Source organism: Pyrus communis, chromosome 8 (assembly GCF_041283825.1).
Source record: "Pyrus communis isolate YQ-2024b chromosome 8, ASM4128382v1, whole genome shotgun sequence".
In the NCBI taxonomy this organism is placed as follows: Eukaryota; Viridiplantae; Streptophyta; class Magnoliopsida; order Rosales; family Rosaceae; genus Pyrus; species Pyrus communis.
Window position 1 is genome coordinate 19,674,947 of NC_142572.1, and position 20,457 is coordinate 19,695,403.

General features: G+C 38.2%; 3 protein-coding genes and 1 pseudogene across 3 annotated transcripts; 3 read left to right on the plus strand and 1 right to left on the minus strand.

Moving 5' to 3' along the window:
* Positions 1 to 744: 744 nt before the first annotated feature.
* LOC137718128 (UDP-sulfoquinovose synthase, chloroplastic pseudogene) lies at positions 745 to 3,174 on the minus strand (annotated as a pseudogene).
* A 3,836-nt stretch (positions 3,175 to 7,010) lies between these two features.
* On the plus strand, positions 7,011 to 9,024 carry LOC137717266 (acyl-lipid (9-3)-desaturase). The gene has a single exon (XM_068456572.2). It carries the CDS (start codon positions 7,268 to 7,270, stop codon positions 8,615 to 8,617), a length of 1,350 nt encoding a protein of 449 aa, XP_068312673.1. The 5' UTR covers positions 7,011 to 7,267; the 3' UTR covers positions 8,618 to 9,024.
* A 1,570-nt stretch (positions 9,025 to 10,594) lies between these two features.
* Positions 10,595 to 11,116, plus strand: LOC137718127 (LOB domain-containing protein 24-like). The gene has a single exon (XM_068457631.2). The coding sequence runs from the start codon at positions 10,595 to 10,597 to the stop codon at positions 11,114 to 11,116; it is 522 nt and encodes a 173-aa protein (XP_068313732.2).
* A 3,634-nt stretch (positions 11,117 to 14,750) lies between these two features.
* Positions 14,751 to 19,603, plus strand: LOC137717265 (ATP-dependent zinc metalloprotease FTSH 4, mitochondrial). Its single transcript, XM_068456571.2, has 7 exons — positions 14,751 to 14,995; positions 15,789 to 15,879; positions 16,082 to 16,345; positions 16,668 to 16,904; positions 17,007 to 17,131; positions 17,504 to 17,980; positions 18,363 to 19,603. The coding sequence occupies exons 1-7, from the start codon at positions 14,969 to 14,971 to the stop codon at positions 19,296 to 19,298; spliced, it is 2,157 nt and encodes a 718-aa protein (XP_068312672.2). The 5' UTR covers positions 14,751 to 14,968; the 3' UTR covers positions 19,299 to 19,603.
* The last annotated feature ends 854 nt before the right edge of the window (positions 19,604 to 20,457 follow it).

A 20,457-nucleotide genomic window follows, 5' to 3' on the forward strand; every position in this document is an offset into this window, starting at 1 on the left:
CCCCTTTAAGTTATGATTTTATTTCCTAACCCTACATGCATTATTTATTGCATCTTCACATGCATTCACACACACTTTACACATTCAAACACTAGCCAAACCGTGAGCTCCCATTCCTTTATGCCATTTTCAGATTTTCACCCACTAACCTAGTCATCAACACATGCACTTCCACCTTTCATCCACAATGATTCATGATTCATTCACTTTGCATCCTTTAATTCAATCACATACTTTCCCATTGTATAATACATCCACATGCATCTTTAACCAACAAACATTACAACCACATGCACCCTTTTCTCCACATTCCAAACATTGCCGTGTATCCCCTTCATCAATTCCAGCATCTTCACATGTCTTCTAGCTTTCCCTTTCATTTCCACCACTCATTCTTCATCATTTCAGCCACCTACATGCATTAATTATTAAACTCTTCATCATTGCATTCAGAAAATGAGCAAGAAAGCTTCTCAATGCCGTGTATCCCCTTCACCATTTCAGCACATTCCAACACCTTCACATGCAATTCCAGTTTTCACATGTTTTCCTAACTGATTTTCCATCATTAAATTAGCCACTTGCATCTTAAACAAACAGCCATATGTTCCCTCCACTACTCCTATAAATACCCTTGCATTCATTCATTCAACATCATCTCATTTCATACACAACACACCACAAACACTTCCATTCCTTCTCTTTGCCGTGAGTCCCCTTAGAATCCAAAACCATCTTTCCATTTCCACCACTTCCCAACCCTCCAAACCACTCCTCTACCATTTCCATAATCCCCCAAACCTCACCTTAGACCTTGTGCTACAATAACGAGGAAGATAAGAGGGCCTAAACGTTCATACAATTCAAGTTTGAGTTGTTGGAATGTTTAGGTGTTTCTTTGATTTCAAAGTTTAAATTCAATTCTCTTTGTTTTGTACGTATGAGGAATGGAAGAGAAGAGTGCCTAAACGTTCATACAATTCAAGTTTGAGTTGTTGGAATGTTTAGGTGTTTCTTTAATTTCAAAGTTATGAGGAAATAAACCCCCCTTTAGCTAGGGGGTGATTCGAAACTATGTTTATATTTGCAATATGAATTGATTAACTTTCGTTGGAATTTCATAAGTTGTGGATTCAATTCGTTTAACTGTTTGATTGATAACTTATTTATGTATGTTCATTGAGATTGCAAGCTTAATTTTCATGCATGAATATGACGCTAGAATATAAGTGAGTTTCACCTAAACGTTACGAACTTATATTCACAAGTAGTGGAGGTTGCTCATAAACAATCGCGTTAAACGAATTCTTGGCATAAGTTTCATGCGTATTCCATAGTAACGAATGCCTCGTCGATGTTTATGATTTCCGTTGAACTTAATGATCTTTGTTGAATGTCTCTATCATGCGTATTCCATAGTTAGGGACTTTGATTAAGAATAATTTGGTTGTAATGCGTATTCCATTCAATCCAACGAATCTAGGGAAATCTGAAAGTTAATTTAAGCGAACCTAATTAACTTGGAGCATTGAGTTTCATAATTTATCGAAAGACCAACTGAGAATCAATCTTGTATGCAAGTGTAACATGTATGGAGATGAACCCCTTAGCTAGCATTCATCCATAAACTTCATATTTACATTCTGTCTAGTTTATTAACTTGTTTCGTTATTTCAATTTTCGTAAAAACCTCAATCCCCCTTTTGCTTTAATGTTCATTTTAGTTAGAATTCAATTTAGTTTGTGTTTTTAAAGCATTTTGAGTTTTTGGTTTGTCTTAGTGTTTTAAATTTTTAATTTTGCATTCTTTGAGTCTAGTTTAGTGTTTTAAACTTTATTTTACGTTTTTGAGTCAGTTTCCAAGAGATTTGCAATCCCTCCTAATCCCCGGTCCAGAACGATCCCTACTTGCACTTATACTACAAATCGTCAAAAAGAGGGTTTAATTTGTGTGCGCATAAATCACGCATCAATAACTTAAAAAGTAAAATTTCTTAACACTTACATAAAAATACATAGTGTACTACTCGTGTTCCGGTCACAAACGGCTCTTGCTAATGAGAAAATTTTCATTATGACCGGAACATGGGTAGTACATCATGTGTTTTAATGTAAGTGGTGAGAAATTTTATTTTTTACATTATTAACTTTTTAACACACATATCCCACAATTTGTATAGTGACACGTGGTGTACCACCTCGTGTGTCGGTCATACTGAAAAATCTCTCCATTGCTGGAGAAGCAAGGGTACCTTTCTTTTCATGTAGCGGCAGAGAGTTTCAAGAGATTTATGTTGGAAGTGGCTCTAATCCCCTAAGCTTTGCAAGTGAAGGCTATATTATTCGACTGATGAACCTTTCTCAAATGGTAGAAAGAGCTCGCTTGCTTCGGGTAGGGCAAAGAGATATTCTCCCATTATGTGTAATTGTAATGAAACCCTCCTCATGTCAATATTTGGAGTCCCGTATTCTCCCACGGTCCCGAGCATCATGAGATGGCACTCCTCTCTGAACTCTTTTATAGCAAAGAGAACGTTCAGAGTTCCAATCACGTAGTTATTCTGCGTGAATACTGCTCTTGACCGATCAATCATGAAGGGGCAGATCGCTGTTCCTCGAAATGGACAACGGAACCAGGCTCAAATGACTTGAAGGCTTCTGACAAGAAGTCGAAATCACAAACATCACCAATGTAGAGTTCAATGGACTTTCCAGTGAGAGCTTTCCAACAACGGATAAGATCATGGATGGAGGCGATTGGAGTCAGGGAACCAAGACCAAGCTGATGGTCAAACAGACGGCGTACAAGGCTATCAACAATGGCAACCTCGTAACCCTTCTTGGATAGGTGAAGGGCTGTGGCCCAACCACAGTGGCCATCCCCACCAAAGATCATTACTCAGCTGTGATTTAAAGCTCCACCGGAGCTCTCATTGGCGCCATAGCTGGGTTCATTTGGGGCTTCCCTACTTGGAGAGAGTGTGGTTGCACGCACCGTGCAAGTACCACTTTGTGACCTCTCTTCTTGCAGGATGATCCTCCCAAATGGGCCTTGGAAGTCTGAAAAGTTAAAGAGGTAGGAAATGCTTCCGAGTCTTGGATCAACGGTTTGATGTAGTGTTTACCACCAGAGGAGAAATTTAGAGAGCAGGAAGTTGAAAGCAAATGCGCCATCAATGTGTTTGCTTCCTCTTACTTTACTGGTGTTCACATATACCTGCAAGGCATTATCCAAACTGTTAAAATCCTTCATTTGTTTCTTTGACAAGACAATATATATTCTAAACTATTCTAATATACAGTCAAAGGATTCGAACTTGGGTTCAAACCGCGATAATCGAAAATCCATCTGTTTAAGTCCTAATAAGTTTCATGTAGTGATTTCATGACAGCATAACAAAGAAAGTATATATTTCCAATGCAGCAAACACCCAATAATCTTTTGCACAGAAATATTCACACATAAAGCATAATTCTTTAGACACCCAATACATTTCTATCAAATTTACACTCTTTTGCTCTCTCTTCAATTTAAGGTTAGCAGGCATGGACCTAACGCCTAGGTGTTAAGCGGGAAACCTAGACTGTTTTTTAAATTTAGAAAAATTTATTACATGACATAGAAAGAAATGCCTATTTATATCTTTAAAAATATATAATTATATTATAATACATAAAATGCAAAATAGAAGTTACCTATTGGCTATTGTCATCGCCTAGGCGGTTTAGCTTATTTTTCAAACATCTAGAGATTAATTATGCCGTCTAACGCCTAAGCAAGACCTAAATGGAATTCATGGAACATAACTAAACTAGCTTGAAATTCATGGAACAAAAGCAGAAGAAATAAAAAACTTAATTGAGAAGATAAGTATTAGAGTGAGTTCTTACTGTGACAGGATCAGTAGAGATTGCGGGAAATAAGTGTGATGAAGGGATGATTTTCTGTTTGGTGTGTTGAGGGACTTAGAGGAGGATGGAGAAGAATCGAAAGCACTAGGCAGAGGTTAAACAATCTAAAGTTTCTGAAAAATGATTTCTGCACTTTTTTTATTACGCAATTCACCCTTCATCTTAATTATGTGTATTATTTCTTTTTTTCATTTGTTTTATTTAGGGGTTGTCGGATAATCATTTTATTTAGTTTTCAATTTTTTTATTTTTAAGTTTCAGTTTTTAATGGTTTTCAGGTTTTACTTTTTTAAAAACTAAAATTTTATTTCGTAACAACTTTCATTTTTTAGTTTAAAAAAATTAAAAAACTTAAAACCAAAATAGTGAAAATTCAAGATCAAACTTTGAAACTTATTTAAGTAGTTTTTAGTTTTTGGTTTTCATTTTGTTTCAAAAGATGAAAACTGAAAGTAGTTTCAAAATAAGTTTTTCAGTTTTCAAAAAGATAAAAACAAAAACAAACATCTGAGAACGAAATAATAATCAAAGTCCCTTAGTGATTCAGAAAAACAAACATAATAGTGCAAAAGATGAAAGGAGAAGGGTAGAAATCACCCCTTCCAATGAATCATCAGCTTTCTACGGAGATTTTTTTCGATGTTATAGTCAAACCATCCCATGTTATAATAGGAGTCAACACAACACCGCTATTAATATTATGGATTCGTAATATAAATAAGATTTCACACATTATTTTTACTTTTCACATATCTTTTGTTATTTTTTAGCATTGATCTTTTTCAATTTATTTGTTCTAACAGCCAAAAGTTAAATGGTGTGTGAGAAATAAAAATGGTTGTGTGAATAGCATTACCCTATTGTCACACCCCAGTGCAGGACCGTACCACATCCCCGGCTCGACTCCGCCATAGCACGATATTGTCCGCTTTGGGCCCTGACCACGCCCTCACGATTTTGTTTATAGAAACTCACACGAGAACTTCCCAGTGGGTCACCCATTTTGGAATTGCTCTCGTGCGAACTCGCTTAACTTTGGAGTTCCTACAAAACCCGAAGCCAGTGAGCTCCCAAAAGATCTCGTGCTAGGTAAAGATGAGAATATACATATAAGGCTTACATGATCCACTCCCCTAGGCAATGTGGGATGTTACACCTATAATATATAAGCTAGTTTTAGCTACAGTCTCTGAAATTGGATTTTAATCTCATTTTGTCTCATGTAACTCAAAAGTTGTCATTTTACTTCCTGAAACTCAAAATTTGCTCAACTTTCTTGGAACTCGATTTTGATTCCATGTTAACCCTGAAACTCAAAAATTATCATTTTACTATATAAAATACAAAATTCACTGCACCTTGGCTTAATTCTGTTAATTCCGTTATGTGGATTTGATTTCGGTGCACCAGGCTAATAAATTTCTTTTCTATTTTTTTCATCTCTTGAATTTCTTTTACTTAATGTTTTATGATTGTTGAATGTTAATAGATATTGGAGATTTATAATCAGATTCATTAGTACAAATGGTGGTTTTATTGGGTGGTAGGTCTCATGTATGTTCTAGATGGTGACTTTTGAGTTTCAGAAAGAAAAAAGAATCTACAAATCAAGGTGAAATAAATTTTGAATTTCATGAAATAAAACTGTGAATTTTAAGATCAAAATCGAATCGAGTATCAAATAGCGTAACTAAAAATAAATTATATGCATATGAACAAGATTCAATATAAAGTGTGCCCGTGAGTTGCAAAACTATTTCATGGGTAATGATTGTGCCAATGGGGGATGAAGATATTTTCTCATATACTTGGCGTATCCATGTAGCATATTCTTATTTTAATTTTTGGTCGGGCAAGTGGGTATATTCCAACTTGCATAAAGATATTTTGATAGTTCCCCGAAAAAAAAAATATATTTTTTGATTGGTAACACAGAGATACAAAATTTATCATTTTTATTCAGAATATAAAATACAAAAATAAAAATTCGAACACAGAATTTCGAAAGTAATATTGTACACCACATGATTAGTTTTGGTATTCATGGAAATGCCGTATTTAGCATGAAAAAGCTACATTTTTTTGCCTTGTCGGGATTCACCAAATGGTCCAAATCTACGTGTTTCAATTCTTAACGTGGATAGATTTTTTAGTGTGATCAGTACATGAGGTGATACATCACGTGTCAATATACAAATGGTGTGATATATGTGTTAAAAAATTTATTAACTTACAAAATAAAATTTTTCACCACTTACATAAAAACATGTGATTTACCATCCGTGTTTCTGTCATAATAAAAAATTTCTCCTTAACGTGGTGGGTGGCAGCATTGAGAAGTAAGTGTAGGGACCTTTTGACGACAAGGTCCACTGAATTCCGACTTACACGAAACAAGATGTCAATGTCGCACTGCCTCAAACTATTTACCTGTTTTAATTATCTCAGGTAAGTTTGCAACGTTACACGTTTTACTGTTTTACGTTAACTTATGTAAAGCGATATGATTATTTAAAAAAAAAATTAATGAAAAAAATTTGAAAGTTTTGAGTTTTAATTTAAAAGATAAAAATGTATAGTAAGTAAATATGATAAGGAGTGACTTTTTAGAGTAAAAATATCATTTTCGTTAAAAATGAACCGTACATGAATGTGTTAAAACTCCTTTATTTTAAGCCACTGGCAAACTCCAAAAAGCAGATGATTTTTTTTTTTAAACAAATGATATTATTTACAAAATAAAAAAAATGGACTTAACCTCGTAGTGGAGTAACGGAAACTTTAACGAAAAGCTTTTGGTACTGTTTATTTTAACAAAAAATCATATTTTTAGTCTAAAAAATTAATCGATACTATTCATTTTACAATTTATTTTATTATTTTCGTTAAAATTCCAAATTTTTAAGCTTTTCTTATTAGTTTTTCAAAAGATTAACACTTGTAAAGAGTTGCAAAAACAATACAACTCTGCGGTGCGAGAAATTTTTCCAAATGCCGCTCACCCATTAGCATTTAGTTTTATTTATTTATTGAAATATAAAATTGAAGGATATCCAAGATGTCAAATGCTAATGGGTGAGGGAACACCATATGTCATGCGGTGCCTGTTCAATTCCAATACCCCCACCAATTGCGCAAAGACTACAAAACAGCATCAGAAGCCCAAAAACAGAGAAAGCAGAGTGAGCTCGAAAAATTCAAAAAAACAAAAGAAAAAAAAAGCCTCCGAATTCAAATCCTTTCCTCCCCAACATGCAATAATTATCAATCCACAGAAAAGTCTCTTCCTTTTGGAAAACCCAGAGAGGAGGAGTTCAGTTGGGAATCGAAAGCTTTTTCCTCCCAGATCTGTTCAATGGCGGAAGAGTCAAAGAAGTACATTTCCCAGGAAAAACTCAGCACCCACAACAAGCCTGGAGATCTATGGATCTCGATACAGGGCAAGATCTACAACGTCTCCGATTGGGCCAACCACCATCCCGGCGGCGAGCTGCCGTTGCTCAGCCTCGCCGGCCAAGACGTCACGGACGCGTTCGTCGCCTACCACCCCGGCTCCGCCTGGCAGCACCTCGACCAGTTCTTCACCGGATTCCATCTCGAAGACTATTCTGTTTCCGAAGTTTCCAAAGATTACAGGAAGCTCGTCAACGAGTTTACGAAAATGGGGCTTTTCGAAAACAGTGGACACAGCGTCCATTTCTATCTGTTTCTGGTGGCAATGCTGTTTACTCTGAGCATCTACGGCGTCTTGTGCTCCGACAGTGGCTGGGTTCATCTGGGTTCCGGCGTATTGATGGGTTTTCTCTGGATTCAAAGCGGGTGGCTCGGCCACGATTCGGGTCACTACCAGATCATCAGAAGCAAAAGGGTGAACAGATTCGCCCAGATCCTCACCGGAAACTGCCTCGCCGGCATCAGTATTGCGTGGTGGAAGCGCAACCACAACGCCCACCATATTGCCGTCAACAGCCTCGAATTCGATCCGGATCTCCAGCACATGCCTTTTTTCGCGGTGAATTCGAAACTGTTCAACTCCCTCGCCTCTTATTACTACGACAGGAAGATGAATTTCGATGCTTTTACTAGGTTCATGGTTAGTTACCAGCACTGGACTTTTTACCCTGTCATGTGTCTTGCTAGGATTAACCTTTTTGCTCAGTCATTTTTACTGCTGTCATCCAAAAGATTGAGGGTAAAAAATAGGATCCAAGAAATCTTCGGGCTTTTGGTGTTTTGGATTTGGTATCCTCTGCTGGTTTCTTACCTCCCCAATTGGGGTGAAAGAGTAATGTTCGTTGTGGCAAGCTTTTCCGTCACTGGAATCCAACATGTGCAGTTCTGCTTGAACCATTTCTCTTCAAGTGTTTATGTCGGAACCCCTACAGGGAACGATTGGTGCGAAAATCAGACGAAAGGATCGCTCGATATAATCTGCCACCCGTGGATGGACTGGTTCCACGGCGGATTGCAGTTCCAGATCGAGCACCATTTGTTTCCGCGGTTGCCTAGAGGCAACCTCAGGAAAGTTGCCCCCCTTGTCAAGGAACTCTGCAAGAAGCACAAGCTGCTTTACACAAGTGTGTCATTCTACAAGGCCAATGAACTCACCGTTGGGATGCTGCGCAAGGCAGCGCTGCAGGCTCGCGATCTTGCCAGCCCGGTTCCAAAGAATTTAGTTTGGGAAGCTGTACACTCCGTTGGTTGAGACCAGATGAAGAACGTTTGAATGTGAAGCTTTTTGTGAGATTTTGGATGGTGTGGTTATTTGTGCCTAAGGACAATAATGTTATTGTTGTTGGAGGGGTATGGTAACTTAATTTTGATTGATATCTTTGAGGGTGGTGAGAGCCTTGATTTCAATTGGAACAAAATAATAATCATCTTTTAGGATTGCTTCCAAAATTCTTGTTTATATATAGACTTATTGTGCGAGTTTGTAGTAGGAGAGTTAACCAGTGTTGTTCGCGGTTAATTTGAGGCGTTGTTCACGGTTTGTAGAACGAATAATTGGAGATTAATTTGTGTGTGTGTTTCATGTGTTGAGAAGAATCATTTAGCTAGCTTTCATCCGTTGATCGCTCAAACTTCAATTTTATTGCTGCCGTTTCTCTTTGTTTAGTTGTTACTTTCAGTTTTCAATTTAAGTTCAATTCATTCAAATCCCTCGTTGAAGTTAGTTTTTAGTATTTGTTTAGTTTGTGCTGATTAGCAATCCTTCTAATCCTCGAAATAAAACGATCCTTGCTTCTTTGTACTATAATTACATCTTTAGTAGGGTTTAGTTTATGAATTAGTTTCTACCACATCAAATTTTAGCGCACATCTGCTAATGTGATTAGTTTGTTTCTAATAGCTCAGTTTGCTATTTCATTGGTGCTTTTGCCCTCTCCCTCTCCCTGTCCCTCTCCCTCTCCCTTTCACTGTTCCTTTTTGTGCTAGTTGGGATTAGTTGATGTCAACTTTGATGGCATTGGTTCAGATCCAATTCCAAAACAAACCCTATGTCTTGACGAGGGGCTTTATTTTCATGCAACGTAATAGTTCAATTGTTAAAAATACACTATAAGAACAATACCAACGAATAATTGAAACAATACAAAATTACTATCAAAACACGACGACAACAAACAAATAAACTCTCAAAATGACAAGTTTCAAGGTGCAATACGAAATTTATGTGAAGCATATCGCATCAACTCATTTTCAATTCCCTCTAATTTTTACAGTGCATTCCAAAAAAGTAGAGTCTTAGTTCCATGGAACTTAAAATTCCCTCCTCCAAATGCAAGGTAAGTTCCCACTTGAATGTTGTGTCATCTATTGAAATTCTTCGAGTTGCCATCCATAATATAAATAAAATGCTACTCTTATTATATTTTTTTAAGAAAAATTAATAAAAAAAAATTGAAAACTTTTAGTTTTAATAATAAAAACAAAATAAAGGGTAAAGTGAATAGTACTAGGGTTGACTTTTTAATGTAAAAACGTAGTCTTTCGTTAAAGTGAATAGTACCGTGAGCTTTTCGTTAAAGTTTCCTATTTTTTAACCACATTTGTATCGCATCTTTAATAGAGATGAGATTCACATATGTCGGTGACTTTACCTCTATAAAAGAAATGGTACATGGTAAGAGAACATTTTTGGACTAAAAAAATTTAAAAATAAAATGTGAAAAACAATTAAGTAAACGACCGAAAAGCGAAATCCTGCTCAGCAGGTGGACTAATGAGCACCATGGTATTGACACATTTGGGTTTGTAAGGAAGTGAATTGATTTGGTGATTATGATCTTTTACTTCAACCTATTATGTTCTAGTTTCAAATCATACCATTTTTCATTGCAAAAAAATATGCAATATCGCAACGCAAATTTTAGACCTGACTTGCACACTATATGATTTGTACATTAATCGACATTTAATCTCATTACCAACAACAACGTCATATAATTTACAAAAAATTAATTAAAAAAATTAATTTCTCTAGCGTTTCTGTTTTATCGTTAGGGTCTAATTTTCAAATTTCTTAAATGGTACAACGACGTGAACTATAACAAACACCTGTGTCCCCGACTTTTCTCCCAACACCAACAAAAACTACTCTCTACTGGAATCTCTCTGCCCTCCCTCAAAATTTTCCGATCATTTCTCAAACCGATAGAAATAGCCTACAAAAATCTCGATGACGAACACCCAAAGTTGCGCCGCTTGTAAACACCAGCGAAAAAAATGCACAGTGGATTGCCACTTGGCCCCCTACTTCCCCTCCAGCTACCCCACAAACTTTCACAACGCACACAAACTGTTCGGCGTCAGTAGAGTCGTAGACTCGACAAACTCGTCACCGCCCTCCCTCCCCACCCCCGCCATGTCCACCATCTTCGTCGAGGCCGACCACCGGGCCAAAGACCCTGTTGGCGGCTGCCACGCCGTCGTCCGGTCGCCGCTCTGGTCCATCAACCGGCACCAGGCGGAACTCGACAGCATGCGCTACCAGCTCGAACTGCTCCTCAGCGGCGGCAATGTTATGGCGATAGCGCAGACGTTGGAGGACTTTAAGGACAATGTGGGTACGTGGAATGTGTATGATCATATGCAATTTCATCAGGTGCAGAAGAACTGTTCTCAAGAGCAAGAAGAACAAGGCAATATTAGTGGAGGAGTTGCTCCGCAGCCTCAGGAAGAACAGGCCAATGTGTTTTGATATTTCTCAGTTTTTTGAGTTTTAAGCCATTCAAATTGGTTTGTTAAGTAGGAATAAAAGTACAAGTAACTAAAGATTAGTAAGTTCTTCGAGAACTGATTACTAACCAAATCCACATCTGCCTACATTAATCCATTAAGCAGGTAACTTTCAATTTATTTTTCAAATTAATGGTAACAAAACCTAAATTACTATTAAGACGATACTTCCATTCCCCAACTGGAAGATCAACTTGTATGTAGGACACAATGAACACCGTCATGATAGCGTCCTGTGCTGATGATACAAGGTCACATAAAGAGAAACTAACAAATGTCTAGTATTATTGGGAGCTGGACGCCACATTAATGGTGTACCGTGTACCTGTTCCATACAGTCATCCGCTTGAGCCTCCAAAGATAAAGGTACATAAACAACCATTTGATTACCATCAAAAGTCTGCATTGAATCCCATCCAAACTAATGGATGTAAACAAATAGCATGTCCTTCTACTAAAGGGGTTGGAACGCCTGTATGCCTAATCTATGCAGAGTAGGCGCCCTATTCAGTAATACGGGATGCTCTTTATAACTTCCTCAAGTATCTCCCATACATACAGCTATTTTTTTCCGAATTTTACTCTTAGCAACTCCTATATTGGAAGCAAATTGTTGTCTAATGAAACCACGGATTGCACATACCAATTTGTTTCAGAGTTTGTAATGGATCCAGATTATTCAAGGAACTAATAAATTTAGTAAGCAGACCAAGTACAGTACCGGGAAAGACTCGAGAGTAGAGTACTGCAGTACTGAATATCGATGTGTTCATATCATATGTACATGAAAGCTTTTTTGTTTCTGGAATATACTATATATGATTTACATGTGCATGTTCAACGCAGAAAGTATATGCCTGTGCAGTGCGCAGCTGCTCCATAGCTCACCCAATTGGAGGAGGATTAACTCCCCTCCTAATTTATCTCCCCTTCCCTTTCCTCTTACTTAAACAGTTACAACTAAGTCACGTCAACATCTATATTGATTTTTTTTAATAGAGACAATAAGACAAAAACAATGTATGAGAGAAGGGGATGTAAATAGAATGGGAGAGAATCCTATTACCATTCAGTTAGCCTTTTCTTTTGAAACTAATCATGTTCATACTCCAACTTGTACTTGTGACTACATTTAGTAAAAACACTTAACACTGCTGATACGTTGTAACAATGATTTTTGAAGAAACACTTATTCATCATAAAGTACTTCCCAAGTTTTTTTTTCTAAGAAACACTTGACTTTTTAATACAAACTTCAACATATTTATTATAAAACTTCTAAAATACTTCGTACATAAACAGTCTTAAACGAATTCTAAGAGTTTGATAATAGTATGTCATTCTTGATTGAGAAAAATAAAATGAATCCCTCCAAGGAAAAAGCAGTTCTTACCTTCATGTACGAGTAGTGAAGAACCATAGAAAACCTTCCTGTATTTCAGGGATGGTTACGAGGAGGAGTCTCTGGCATGGATTTCTTAGTCGAGTTATATTCGGATATGTTTAGCAATCTTGAAAGCTCCTCTGAATACTCAAGGGAGGCAAAAGGCAAGGGAAGAAAGCTTAAGATTCATTGTATGGCTTTTCCGGGAAAGGCTCGGCTTCAAAAATGTATAAGGAGCTTCTTCCTCATACGGCTTCTCTAGGGATGGAGGTAAGCCCAATCAGAAGAGATTTTTCAGTATGATCGATATACGAGATGATACATCACGTGTCATTATACAAATGGCAGGATACGTGTGCTAAAAAGTTAATAACTTAAAAAATAAAATTTCTCACCACTCTTATTAAAACACGTGATGTACCACTTGTGTTCCCGTCACAACTAAAAATTTCTCCAACCCAAGCTTCTGCGGTTAAGAATTTTGTACACGAGCTCATCTTTATTATGGACGCTTTATTCTGGCCCCACTTTTGAAAGGACAAACCGATACAATCTGCAAGGTGAAGAGCTTTGCTTGGAGATAAGCTCTCCTAAAGAAAGAGGTAAGATGCATGTAGCTTCGATCAGAAATTAGAAGAGTCTTGATCTAAAGGAGAAATATTTTAGTGTGCTCGTAATACGGAATGGTAAATCACATGTCATTATATAAATAAAAGAAAATATTATTTTTTAAATATCTCTTCACTTGTATAAAGACATATGACGCATTACCCATCATTCGGACGCACTAAAATATCTCTCGATCGAGGGAGACATAAAAATGCCATTGTTGTGGGGTTTGTTTTTCTTCCTTTTCCTACCCTTGGGCGTTGGCAGCCGGTTGGTTGTCGACTAAGGATTTAGGTTGGGCCAAGGCAATTGTCTTATTTATATTCGGCTGTTGGTTCAATCAATCTATGACAACAATAACCACATGAAAGACTGGCTGGTGAAGGTTGCACCACATTCTAGATTCTACACTCCCATTTAATAGACTGTTTTTATTTTTATTTATTTTTCATTTTTTTTATTTAGGAGGGGAACTTGTTATCTTTTTCATTAATTTTTAGGAACCAAGGCAATGATATAACCTTACCAGTTTTAACTTTTGATACAGAAGATAAGACTTTTCATTCAAAAGGATCCCTTTTATTGGCATAACTTTCTATTTTGATTTATGAGATTTAAAATCGATAGAGATGGTCTTTGAGTTGTCCACCGTCAATTATTTTGATCATTCTACGAAAAATCTCCGTTAAAATAAGAAAAAAAATTGAGGGTAAGAATTCACCATGATACATTAGATCCATGCATAATATTATGAAAAATAGAAATTATATATATTTTCTCACCATCCCTACAATTACGTTTATACCATATATGTTTTTTTCATTCCGTCGGAGATGACAAAATTACCTGAATTTTTGTCAAATCGGTTTGACCTATTGTCTATTATACTGAGAGCATATTTGTTCTTTTGGTATTTATTTAACTAAGATTTTTCACAAAAAAATCAAAATAATTGATGGTGGACAAACTCAATGACTACTTCTATCAATTTCAAATCTCATGGATCAAAGTAAAGAGCTATGCCAATCTCAGAGACTATTTTAGCTAAAAAAACTCAAAACAATGATGGAGGAAAGAAACGAACACATGACTCGAAGACTAAAGGTTACTATTTGAGCTACAAATTCTAAGCTCATTATGCATGCGTGCGCAAGAATAAAATGATCTAGGAACCCACTCGCAATACTCAAGCTACACATACTTTGTTTGCTAAGTCAGGAAACATCACATTTGACTTTTATAAATAACGAATTTCATAAATGATTATAATATGTGACTTAATACGAATCTCTATCCTCCATGTCGTTTGTAGCTAATGCTTTTGTACGAATACTTTCCATACCACGAACCCCAAAGTTAGGAAAAGCAAAATGTCTATCAATAGCAATGAACAAAACCCTAAAAAAATTAGCGCACGATGAATTTCAGGCAAAAGCAAGGTCGGTGTACATCCATGGAACTCAAAAAATATCCATCCCTCCAAGGGCAATGTGGAATTCCAAATATCCACGCCTCCAAGGGTAGAATGGGGCTCTAAATATCCATCCCCCGAGGGCAACATGGACATTTCAGATCTAATTTTGCTATATGGACCCTAAAATCTCTCTCTCCTCCCCCCCCCTCCCCCACCCCCAAAAACCTTTTTATCTTCCAAAGCTCCGGTCTTTCCCCCGTTTTCCTTCTCATTTTCTCGCCATCCAAACACCACCGCCAGCTTCTGAACCGACCCATCAACGCCACCGGAGTTTTGATTTAGAGAGAGAAAGGCCCGGTGAATCTAGAGAGAGAAGCAATCAGACATTTTTGGTCTTCAAGCAAGAGATGGCTTTGAGGCGCCTGATCACTCAGGTCGGTTGAATCTCGCAGCTGGGGGTTCCCAAATCTATAAAATTTATGCAATTTTCAGCTTTTTATATGCAATAGAATTGTTTTCCCAATGAAATAGCTTGTTTCTGTTAGTTGATCTCGGAAACCCTAATTCCTGTATTTTGATTGTTCAGTAGTTTAGGAGTTTGGTATTAGGTTAATTTCTGCACCCGTTTTGTTCATGTTTACGGTGTGGCGGTGTACGGGTTTGTTTCGATTTTGAGTAAGGAGATGCTTACATTGTGGAGACGTTGGAATTTTGTAATTTAAATGTTGATATCTGTACTTATCGGGAACCCAAAATGAGATGGACCTTTTGGACTCGTTACGAAAATCGGGTGTTATCTGAATTTTCCTTTTCTCTTAGCTTTTTTTGTATCTACCAGCAAATGAAGGAAGAGTTAGTTGATAACTCCTTTTAGGTGGTTTAAGGGCATATTATGATCGGTTGAGGTTGCATTGTTCCTCTGAATAGGAGTTTGTGTTGTCATATTTTAAAATCGGGTCACCTCTTTTGATCTTAAAAGAATGAAGCGGATTGATATATTTCTTGGAAGGAGGAAAATGAGTATACTATCATCCAAATCCCTCCCCTTCCATCGTTGAGAACTTGCAATTAATGCCTTAATGAATGCTGTGCTCGAGGGTGTTTTTCCAATTAAGTTTTAATTTTCTATCTCAACGAGCAAAAGGATGGAACCATTTAATTGCCTTCTTAGGCATACTTCTGTTGTTTCTTCGGGCCCTTTTTAATTCTATGTTCTCTCGTTAACAGGTTTCAAGGCATCGATCAGAGTTGGGACAGCTGACAAAAGTGGTTCCCAGAACTTATTTTCCTGCCAACAGGTTAGGAGGAGGTGCCGGAGGTATGACATATTCAAAATATTTTGATTGGTATATTTCTTTTGTCATTCATTTTAAACTTGCGAAGAATTATGTTTCTTGTTCATTATCTTGTCAATTTGTTCCTTTTCGTACTTCATTGTGAGGCTTTAAGTGAAAGACAGAATACTCTTCTCCATTATCTTCACTTATAAAAATGATCTCTTTCTTTTAAACCTTATGCAGGGAATAAGTTTTTAAGTACTCACGAAAGCTTCAAGTCCAGTTATGTTGGCAATTTTGGTCGTAGAGTACGCAATACCGATGAAGCTAGTGAAATTTCCTATCTAAAAGAACTTTACCATCGGGGTGATCATGAAGCAGTGATAAGAGCATTTGAAAGTCAGCCATCATTACATTCTAACCCTTCAGCACTTTCTGATTATGTGAAGGCATTAGTAAGAGTTGGCAGGCTGGATGAGAGTGAGTTACTCAAGACATTGCAGAGAGGTGGGTAATGGAATACGGTTATGTTTCCTTTTTAATTTCTACCAAAATTATACCCTAGTTCGTCTTTATCTTGTAGACTTGTCTGGAAGTGTGCTAAGCTTATGGATGAAGTAGAGTTTAGTAAAGTTTAGTTGGATGGCAGATTTTTAGTATTCTGCTTTTATACAATTAAATTCCCTTTTTCTTGCGTTAATTTTACAGGGATCCTAACCTTCTGTTGAATTTTCTGTGCGAACAATGTTATGCTTATCACATACTTTTTTAGAGTTTTTTCACCTTGACCTGGCTTATAAATTTGACTCCTCGCCTACAAATTTTGTAGGCGTCACCAACTCTGCAAGGGAGGAAGAAAGCTTTGCTGGCTTCTCAGTTCTCAGTAATGTTGGAAAATCAACAAAAGAAGGTATTCTTGGAACTGCAAGTGCTCCTATTCATATGGTGGCTAGAGAAGGAGGTCAGTTTAAGGAGCAGCTGTGGCGTACGATTCGCACTATCGCACTGGCCTTTCTTTTGATATCTGGTGTAGGAGCACTCATTGAGGATAGAGGAATAAGCAAAGGTATTACCATCTCTTGGTGCTTTAGGCTCTTCTGCCAATTGATTAAGATGCATTTTGAAAATGGTGAAAGTTTCCTTATAATTTTCCATTTCCACATTTCAGGTCTCGGACTAAATGAGGAGGTTCAACCTAGCCTGGAATCAAACACAAAATTTAGTGATGTAAAGGGTGTTGATGAAGCTAAATCCGAGTTAGAGGAAATTGTTCACTATCTTCGAGATCCCAAGGTAAATGAATCAACATTATGTATAGAAGAATATGTAACATGAAGACCTTTCAGTCATCACCCTATGTCTCCTAGTTTCTGGGATGGGGGCAATATCATTGCTATTTCATCCAACATAAGGTGGTGATTTTGGAAGTGACCTATTCAGGCAAAGGGCTTGAAATGTTCTCGATTCACTCGATAAAATTTCCTCTCATTTGCATTGTGGTTCTTAAATCAATTCAAGAGTACAATCTTAAAAAACCTTGATCTTGTGGAGAAGATGATACGCCAAATCCATCTTAATTGGTGCCATTTGTTTCCAATGCTTGCAGTGTATTTATCTTTTTTGTAACTGTAGAGCGACCCCTTAATGAGATTTCCCTTGTTGCAGCGTTTTACTCGTCTAGGTGGCAAGCTCCCAAAAGGTGTTTTGCTTGTTGGTCCACCTGGCACTGGAAAAACCATGTTAGCAAGAGCCATTGCTGGAGAAGCAGGGGTGCCTTTCTTTTCATGCAGCGGCAGCGAGTTTGAAGAGATGTTTGTTGGTGTTGGGGCTCGAAGGGTGAGGGATCTTTTCTCGGCTGCAAAGAAACGGTCACCTTGTATTATATTCATTGATGAGATAGACGCAATAGGAGGAAGCCGGAACCCAAAGGATCAGCAGTACATGAAGATGACCCTTAATCAGTTACTTGTTGAACTTGATGGTTTTAAACAAAATGAAGGGATTATTGTCATTGCTGCTACTAATTTCCCAGAGTCTCTGGACAAGGCATTGGTGAGACCTGGACGGTTTGACCGGCACATTGTTGTCCCTAATCCTGATGTTGAAGGGCGAAGGCAGATTATGGAAGCCCACATGTCGAAGGTAATCTTTTTATGATGGTTTTGATAGACTCTGCCTAGGATTTGAAAGGTCTTTGGTTACAAACATCGTCTGCAATAGTCTCATCCATTACACATTGGAATGAAACATAATATGTTTGAGCATTATGGTTTATGGGCATATTTTGGTTGTCATTGTTTTCATTATATGACTCAGTATTTTAGATTGATTGAAAGAAGTTTAGGTTCATAAAACCAATTGGCAATATGGGAAGTAGCCTAATCTCTTATAAGCGCTTGCAAAGTTTCTACTTTCAGTGTTTCACTGATGTGGGACTCTTTTACCTTCACATCCTCACATTGGTGCAGCAGATTCTTTAGAACTAGAAGTCACGCCATGACTAATCAAGATGTTATTTTGACAGGTTCTGAAGGCCAATGACGTCGATTTGAGTATTATTGCTAGAGGAACTCCGGGGTTCTCCGGAGCTGATCTCGCGAACTTGATCAACATTGCTGCTCTGAAGGCTGCCATGGACGGTGCTAAAGCAGTGAACATGGCTGACCTTGAATATGCAAAAGACAAGATTATGATGGGAAGTGAACGCAAGTCGGCTGTTATATCTGATGAGTCGAGAAAGCTAACAGCTTTTCATGAGGGTGGCCATGCACTTGTAGCTATCCACACCGATGGTGCTCATCCAGTTCACAAGGCAACAATAGTTCCTAGGGGTATGTCGCTTGGCATGGTTGCCCAGCTACCTGAAAAGGACGAGACAAGTGTCTCCCGGAAACAGATGCTTGCACGGCTCGACGTTTGCATGGGGGGGCGTGTTGCAGAAGAGCTCATCTTTGGAGAAAGTGAAGTTACTTCCGGTGCATCAGATGATCTGCGGCAAGCTACTTCGCTTGCTAGAGCAATGGTTACAAAGTATGGTATGAGCAAACAAGTTGGGCTCGTCAGTCACAATTACGACGACAATGGTAAGAGCATGAGCACAGAAACTAGGCTGCTCATTGAAGAAGAAGTGAAGAACCTCTTGGAAAGGGCATACAACAATGCCAAAACCATCCTCACCGAACACAGCAAGGAACTCTACGCCCTCGCTAATGCTTTACTAGAGGAGGAAACACTAACCGGAACTCAGATCAAGTCCTTGCTCGCGCAAGTAAACTCCCAGCAACAACAGCAGCAGCAACCGCACCAGCAAGTAGTTGCAGCAAAGAGTAACTCGCAGTCTAAGCCAGTGCCACCCTCCACACCCAACGCGGCTGCATCTGCTGCTGCTGCTGCAGCCGCAGCTGCAGCTGCCGCAACTGCTGCGGCCAAGTCAACAGGCATTGCTCCTGCCGGATCTTAGCACAGGCCAGGTTGATGAGTTGCGGGCATCTATTCATCCGTGTTAATGTGCATATAGTTAAATTTTATTCTCACCAGCCTATCTGTTTGGTGTACCGTATTACGCTGCTGCCGCTGAGGTATATTTTGTGTATCTCCGTAGCCAGAATGACTGGGAATGTAGACGAGTTGAATTGCGATCAGTGAGTGTAGGAGTTACAAATTCTAATTAAGGCACTGGATAACATCCCCTGTCTATTTTTGATTCTTCATATTTCGGCCTCTCTGATGGTTTTATTTATACAATAAAAAGTACTGGATTCTGAATTTTGGTCAAATTTTTTATTTTCCCTTTGCACTTTTCATTCCCCCTACAAGAATTTGTTCCGACGAATTCTGGTGTTCAAAACTGAACGGTTTGGTCATTTATAAGCAAATTGCATTCAGTTCTGCCATTTATTGTGTTACACGAAGTGTATCCCAGATCATTGCGCCTTTCCTGCGGGTCGGAACTTAACGGACAAGGAATTTCCCTATCTTTGGATCATATGGCCGTCGTTCACCAGAGCTTCTGTCACCGGCTCCCTTGTCATCAGATCATCAACTTTCTTGACCTTCTGGCACTGGACATGTTTTTATTTATTTTTTTAATTTTTTTATGGTAAAAGTATTGGACAGGTGTTGGCCCCTATAAAATAGACTTAAAAAAATAGGAAAACTAATGAAAAGGGTTTGAAAATTTTGAGTTTTAACGATAAGAGCAAAATAAAGGGTGAAATGAATAGTACCAGGATTGACTTTTTAGTGTAAAAATATGATTTTTCGTTAAAATGAACAGTACTGGAAGTTTTTTGTTAAAGCTCCCTAAAAAAATCCCAATGACGAAGCCCCAAAATTGAGCAGCTTGTAAAGTCCAGCGCAAAAAATGCACAGGGGACTGCCCCTGGCCCCCTACTTCCCCTCCAACTACCCCACCAACTCTCACAACGCACACGAACTGTTCGACGTCGGAAGACTCGAACAACTCGTCATCGCCCTCCCTCTCCACCTCCGAAACCCCGCCATGTCTACCATCTTTGTTGAGGCCGACCAGCACGCCAAAAACTCTGTTGGAGCTGCCACGCTGCCCGGTCGCTGCTCTGGTCCATCAACCAGCACCAGACGGAACTCGACCGCGTGCG

Coding starts and splice junctions, on each gene's coding strand:
- LOC137717265 (XM_068456571.2), top strand. CDS start 14,969: ATGGCTTTGAGGCGCCTGATCACTCAG. Junction 15,880..16,081: donor GTTAGGAGGAGGTGCCGGAG/GTATGACATATT, acceptor AACCTTATGCAG/GGAATAAGTTTTTAAGTACT. Junction 17,132..17,503: donor ACTATCTTCGAGATCCCAAG/GTAAATGAATCA, acceptor CCCTTGTTGCAG/CGTTTTACTCGTCTAGGTGG.
- LOC137718127 (XM_068457631.2), top strand. CDS start 10,595: ATGACGAACACCCAAAGTTGCGCCGCTTGTAAACACCAGCGAAAAAAA.
- LOC137717266 (XM_068456572.2), top strand. CDS start 7,268: ATGGCGGAAGAGTCAAAGAAGTACATTTCCCAGGAAAAACTCAGCACC.